General features: G+C 38.6%; 2 protein-coding genes and 1 long non-coding RNA gene across 3 annotated transcripts in view; all 3 read right to left on the bottom strand.

Annotated features, from left to right (window-relative positions):
* Positions 1-1,970: 1,970 nt before the first annotated feature.
* On the bottom strand, positions 1,971-2,510 carry LOC109962441 (probable N-acetyltransferase camello). The gene has a single exon (XM_020604152.1). It carries the CDS (start codon positions 2,508-2,510, stop codon positions 1,971-1,973), a length of 540 nt encoding a protein of 179 aa, XP_020459808.1.
* A 15-nt stretch (positions 2,511-2,525) lies between these two features.
* LOC109962408 (uncharacterized) lies at positions 2,526-2,873 on the bottom strand. The gene is made up of 2 exons (XR_002275247.1): positions 2,758-2,873; positions 2,526-2,648 (listed from the first exon to the last, which is right to left on the bottom strand). It is a non-coding gene; the product is annotated as an uncharacterized LOC109962408 (long non-coding RNA).
* A 2,444-nt stretch (positions 2,874-5,317) lies between these two features.
* slc39a8 (solute carrier family 39 member 8) overlaps positions 5,318-6,975 on the bottom strand; it is a 10,493-nt gene continuing 8,835 nt past the window's right edge. Inside the window, exons 7-8 of the mRNA XM_020604101.1 lie at positions 6,816-6,975; positions 5,318-6,254 (exon numbers count right to left, since the gene is read on the bottom strand). The exon at positions 6,816-6,975 is cut by the window's right edge and continues 48 nt beyond it. Of these exons, the coding sequence (XP_020459757.1) occupies positions 6,108-6,254; positions 6,816-6,975 (307 nt within the window). The 3' untranslated portion in view covers positions 5,318-6,107. The remainder of the gene's footprint in view (positions 6,255-6,815) is intronic.

Raw genomic sequence — 6,975 nt, 5'->3', positions numbered from 1 at the left:
ACCGGTAACGTTAAACTTGATCCGGTAGCTAATCAAGCAAACAAGCAAAACTTTATTTCGTACATATTAGGAGTCCGTAAAATAACATAACATTAGAAGAAATACAATAATAAACAAAAATAATCATCCAACATTAAGATAACTGTACATTGTAATAACAAACTAGGACTGTCCTTGATAAAAACGTAAACACTACAAGCCTTGCATTCCACTGATGAGCTAACGGTAACTAGATCAGTGCTACCCTCGCAAAGCTGTCGATATGAGTGCAATTCCAGTCTGTGATTCATTAAAGCAACAGAACTAAACAAGACTCACCTGTTTTATCTTCACTCCTGAAAGTAGATTCTGAAGGTGCTGAGCGAAGCAGAGCTGCAAGAAATTAAAAATAGTCCTATCCCATTTGTCTGCTCTCTTACCTCCTCAGGAAGCTGCAGTCACGGGATGTGAGCAGAGTGGGAGAACAGAAGTCTGGTCATTTCATGCCGAGATTTCTTTACATGTAACTGCTGCTATTTTGCCACGGGTTGTTAAAAAGTACACTTTCACCACGTGGGACCCGTTTTCTAAAGATCCTCGGTATATATGACTTGAAATTAAATACAGAAGGGTAACAGTCACTGCGTTTCCCTCGTGGCTGCTCATAATTTACCGTTGATGTTCATATTTACGAGCTGTAAAATGTGAACATGGAACGCAGCTTGTACCACTTCCTGTTTAATGTTGATTTGCTGCCACATGCTGACCGTCTGCACTGTTATTATAATAATGTTATTATACTGATAACTTGGTAATATGTTAATATTAAAAATATAAATACAGTCACTAGATATTACTCAAACATATTACAACCACATTCTAAACCTTCAGGTTATGGTGTAACTTCCCATGATAGACAATAACTGGCACTAATTTGAGAGTTGATTTTTTTTGTTACCATATATATATATATATATATATTATTACCACAGTATTTACATATTGAGCCAGTTGTTTGAATACGAAAATTACACATTAATTCACAATGAAAGACTACCACTAAAGAAAGGACAAACTAAATCTTGTGTAGTTCAATGTGCCACATAAATATTCAGTAGTGTGATGGTGAACCCAGTGAGCAGCCCTGCGTTTTGGATCAGGAAGAAGACAATCTTGGTGGAAGTTCCAAAAAAAGGATGAATGTTACAAAATTTATAAAAACAAAACAGCCTCTATGCATTTAATTCTAAGTAATGAAACAATCAAATTACTTTCAAGAAGCTCAATCAACACAGACCCTTTAACAGCATGATTGTGGACATAGCAAACATTTCTAAACTAACAGGGGTGTAATGGTTCTGAAACCAAACCCAGAACTACAATACAGATGTCCATGGTCTTGGCAGACAGAACCACAAACCCTATACCCCCCCACTCCCACCCACTGATAGTGGGTGAGAGGTGGGGTCCACCCTGGATAGGTCGCCAGTCTATCACAGGGCTGACACTTAGAGACAGACAACCACACACACTCGCACTCATTTCTACAGGCAATTCAGAGTCACCAGTCAACCTAAGCTGCATGTCTGTGGGAGGAAGCCGCAGCACCCAGAGGGAACCCACGCAGGCACAGGGAGAACATATAAACTCCACACCAGGTCGGCCGGGGCTTGAACCCGGAACCTTCTTCCTATGAGGTGAGAGCGCTACCTAGGGAATGTTATAAGAAGCGTTTTGTGTGGACTCGGTGAACAGTTACAACACTATAAACTAATTTTATATGTAACTTCTGTCTGTTGAGAAATCAGTAACAAATGACCAATCTGATCTGTGTAACAAGAGAAAACATGCCTAACTTTGTACTGAAACTGTGCAGGCTCCACACATTTGTTCTGAGTGACTGGCTGATTTAAAAGCAATGCATGCCCAGAAAACAGAGAAAATGGAAAGATTACAGTCACCCTGGAAAGTTGCACAGTCACTTTCAGTGCCTATTTGGTGTCTGCTTGTAAATCCAGCCTGTACTGAAAGGTAATTAAGTTCATGATTTTGCGATAAAACACAGGACGAATAAACTCTCCTATCTTCACATAGCCCATGCCCTCATACAGCTTCTGAGCAGCTGTCTGCACCACAGAGGTGCAGAGGATGACTGCTAAGTAACCTCTGTCACGAGCAAAATCAGCTACTGTCTGACACAGAACCTTAGCGATGCCCATCCTGCGGTGACTGTGGCGTACAGACATGCGTTTTAGCTCCATGCACTCAGGTGCACTCCCAGAAGGGAGGCAAGCCACCATGCCGACCACCAGGCCGTCAATTTCAGCCACCCAAAAGCACGAGTCCTTCTGCTTCATGTATGCTTCACTGATGTTGTTGAGGTCCTTCCTGAGTGAGGTGTTGACATAATTGTTGAACAATTTGAGGACAAACTGCCGTGCCCCAGCCAGGAGCAGAGTGACGGCCAGGATGGGTAGCAGGAAGGACTTGGAGGTGGTCAAGAGGGCGCAGAATGTGCACATGAGCACCATATGTGTCACTGGCTGTTTCAGAATGTGCATGAAGCATGAAGGCACGTGCTCGTTCATCCCCATGGCGAAGAGCTCCTTCACGACCTCTGCGTCATCTTCCCGATATTTGCGGATCTGAATATTGGCCATGGCTCAGCCCTGCTTTACAAAACAAAGGGAAGTCAAAATGTGAGAGGTGACAAACTATGGGACACTAGATAAATCAATATACAATCATATATTCTTTCCTTTGTCCAATTTTTTTTACCTTTTCAGTATCACAGCATGTTGAAGCCTGTCCCTGGATTTCTAAATTGTGCTCACATTTAAATAATCAGTTTCCTAACTGATTAGTCCACTACAAGGTAGCAAATCAACACAGTGATTTATTTAAAAAAAATTTACAAAAATATTCTCCATTTGAGATATACTGAGTTTTACTTTGGGCTTTTACCATAATTCAGTTCATACAGGATTTTTGATGCTGATGCCAATATTGAGATTTGAGGATTTAAAAAAATCTGATAATAATACATCTGTCGATATTATCTTAACACAACCAACCCGTAATATAAACAAATCTTTTTTGATAACGCTCTCTTAAATTCGTTTTTTAACACTTTACACTAAAAATGAGCCGAAAAGAATTTTTTTACAAATCTACATTTCACTATTCCCTAATGACGGTTTCAAATCAAATCTTTTGGCTTGTTTGTCTTTATTGGCTGTATCTGCAATGAGCTAAAATCACTGCGGTCAAATCATCCGCCGTTCAGTTTTCTGTGGTCAAGCCAGCCGCGCTAGAATTTGAAGTGCGCCTATATACTCTATATACTTACATTTACGGTAAAGGTATTGAAAGTTCATAATTAATCCAGCATTGGAGTCACATCTTTAATGTGAGTTTTCTCTAGAATGGTACAGTGGTAACAGTGCGGGTCATGTAGAATCTATAAATGATGTCCTTATGCTGTAAATATTTAAAAAAAAAAAGTGTTTTTATTAAACTTGGAAGTTCATAATTAATCCAGCATTGGAGTCACATCTTTGATGTGAGTTTTCTGTAGAATGGTACAGTGGTAACAGTGCGGGTCATGTAGAATCCATAAATGATGTCCTTATGCTGTAAATATTTTTAAAAAGTGTTTTTATTAGGCTTGAAAGTTCATAAATAATACAGCATTGGAGTTAAAGTATTTTATTTTGAAAATCGCGAGCTTTGCACCGTTTCAATGCCTTTACCGTAAATGTAAGTACAAAGAGTATATAGGCGCACTTCAAATTCTAGCGCGGCTGGCTTGACCACGGAAATCTGAACGGCGGCTGATTTGACCGCAGTCTAAAATCGGCCGAAACATCGAGCTAGCTGACTTACTGGTCGGACTATAAATCTAAAGACAACACTGTGGGTTCTGGTAGCCTGACAAGACTATATACTAAAAGTAATTAAGCTAATTACTATAAGTAATTAAGCAAATGATCTGAGTACTTCCAACACCATGAATATCAGGTTGATGTTACAGCAGATGGCAGTTCAGACCTTTGATCCCCATGAGGCTCACACTACCAACCAAATCAACAGAAGTTAAATTATTATCCCTTTTAACTTTTTTATCCGTTTAACTGGTAACTAACCAATCAAGCAGGCAAAACTTTATCTCGTATAAATTAAGGCTCCGTAAAATTACAAAAGGAGGAATACAATAATAAATAAAAAGCAATCATCCAACATTAAGATAACCGTATACTGAAATAATAAATGACGTATCTCCTTGACAGAAACGTAAATACTACAAGACTTTGCATTCCACTGATGAGCTAACATCAGTGCTAGTGATTCATTAAAGCATTAGAAATGGTAAATAAACAAGACTCGCCTGTTTTCTGAAAGTTGGTTCTGGAGGTACTGAATGAAAAATCTCATGTCATTTGTCGGCTAGCTTACTTCCTCAGCCGCAGTCACGGAATGTGGTCAGAGTGGGAAAAGGGAAGTCTGGTTATTTCGTGGGGGGATTTCTTTAAATGTAACCGCGGCTGTTTTGCCATGGGTTTGTTAAAAAGTACATTTTTACATTGGGCCCGTGTTCAAAAATCCCCGGTATATCTCTAAATTAAATACAGGAGGATAACATTCATTGCGTTTCCTTGCTCATAATTTACCGTCGATGTTCATATTTACGAGCTGTAAAATGTGAACCTGGAACGCAGCTTGCACCACTTCCTGTTTAATGTTGATTTGCTGCCACATGCTGACCAACTGCATGTACTACACCTTAAACATTACAAGCACATCTAAACCTTCACCACCTAAAGTTATTATGGTGTAACTTCCCATGACTGACAGTAACTGGCACTAATTTGAGAGCTGATTATTTTTGTTGTTACCATATAGAAACAAGAGAGCATTACCGAGTTGTTCAGTTTGTTTTCAGTGTCATGATTTCTGCTTTAATCACCTTTAACCCCCCTGGTGACCCACTTAAACAGGCTCCTATCTCCGTCATATATCATTTTAGAAATTAAAGCTATCCCAACAAATCTAAATATTTTAATCAATTTATTATTTGTTTCACCATTATAGGCAATAAAAAAATAACAAATATATATTTAAAAAAATTAAAGATCCTGTGTAATTTAGCAGATGTTTTTGTTTAGAAACCCCAAGAAAAAAATTTATTTACAGTATAATCTTTTAAAAAGACAGTGGTTTGTATACAAAGAGAAAAAGACAAAGCAATAAAAAATTAAAATGTACTGTAAATTAAGAAAATTCAAATATTGTATATGATTGGTCCATTTTCATTGTTGAGATGTGTTGTTTATCTTGACTCTTTGGTATTTAGGATGCATTCTGTACATATAAACAGTTGGCAGTTTATTAGGAACACAAAGTTAAAACTAATGGCGTCTAATACAACAGTGCTACAAAAACATCCTCCTTCATGAAGGTGATCATTTTGTTCCTAATGTTTTAGAGAGCCACTGTTTCCAGTGTTTGATCATTCTGGAGGCTGTTGAATTGTATTTTGTTATACTGACAGTTGTTTCCATTATTTTGTCCATCTCATTTATCACTGAGGCTAGACTACACAACAGAAACAGCTCTCTGTATAGTACAGTACAGTTTAACAGCAGCACAAATTACAGCCTCCAAAACGATCATTTCTGTGAAACAAAACCTTTGTATTAGACTACACAATTTTGGCAAGGTATACCTAATAAAACGACAACTGAATATGTATAGTATGTATGTATGAGTATGTACAGACAAAAAGCTCCAACTATACAACCTTGGAAAATATCCAGTGAAGGTCAGGGAGGTCACAAAATACAGTGCAATAAATGCAACATATATCACAATACATGAAGATAAATTAATTATTGTATCTTTAAAACTAATTTGACTAGATTTCACACATCATGATTGTAGAGATTTTCCCATTTTCTGTAGTAAACACTTCACTAAATTGATAGTCAAAACATATAGATGGTTAGTTCTCTTTAAGTGTTTAGTATTTTTTGTACAAAACATTCACTTTGTCACTTTCCCTCCCAGCTGAGTGAGCTATGAGCACAAAGGGCAACAGCTCACAGTTTGTTTTGCTCTTTCTCCTTCTCCTAGCCCAGGTTGATGTCCCCTGCAAACATGGTGATCAGTAGTATGACAGTGAACCCGGTGAGCAGCCCTGCATTCTGGATCAGGAAGAAAATGACCTTGGTGGAAGTCCGGTGGTGTCCACGTGCTATGCTATGCATCTCTGGAAGCTGTGATGAACAACAACAAGCAGATATCTGTGTCATACACAATCCTTTAACAGACTTTGGTCTGATTGTACAACACGCAATGTACGCAGGCACCCCTCCCCCCTCGTGTTCCTGGTATTTGATTTTAGTATTACCCTCTTTAGCTCCCCACCAGTCAATCACAACCAAAGAAGCTTCTCAGATTAGATGTGAAACATCTTCAGGAGCCTCAAGCAAGTCCAGTTGCCAGTTTGGATATACCATGGCCTGGATGACCGAGAAACTACAGACATATAGTTAAAAGATGCACTATATGTTGTTGTATTTCATCTTTTCATTGGATTTGCTGACATTAAGAAACATATAACTGTAAAGTCAATAACTGCTACACTCCTGAACTACTTTTGATGCAACATAGAAGAACTGGCACAGAGTCCAGGGCCTTGTTGGTAATAAATTTTAAAAAAGCATTAACTCAATAGCACAACACACTCAGACATCGTCAGATACAAAGGGGAGCAACTGCAAAACCTCCAAATGCTGGTTTTCTTCACTATCCTGAGCTTATGTATTCTAACTCACCATGTCTGCCAGTGCAATATAGAGGAACATTCCACCTGCAATGGCAAAGATTGGATTGGGGGCAAAGCTGCTCCCCAGCAGGATTCCAAGCACAAGGCCCACATAACACGACATCGCTGACAGCAAGTTGAAGAAAATGGCTTGTGGGATTTTCATTCCA

Source organism: Monopterus albus, unplaced genomic scaffold (genome assembly GCF_001952655.1).
Source record: "Monopterus albus unplaced genomic scaffold, M_albus_1.0 scaffold64.1, whole genome shotgun sequence".
Lineage (NCBI taxonomy): Eukaryota > Metazoa > Chordata > Actinopteri > Synbranchiformes > Synbranchidae > Monopterus > Monopterus albus.
This window is presented reverse-complemented; position numbering and strand designations above follow the sequence as displayed.

What these genes read in the sequence shown, in the direction of transcription:
- LOC109962441 (XM_020604152.1), bottom strand. Translation starts at nt 2,510, where the DNA reads ATGGTGCTCATGTGCACATTCTGCGCCCTCTTGACCACCTCCAAGTCC.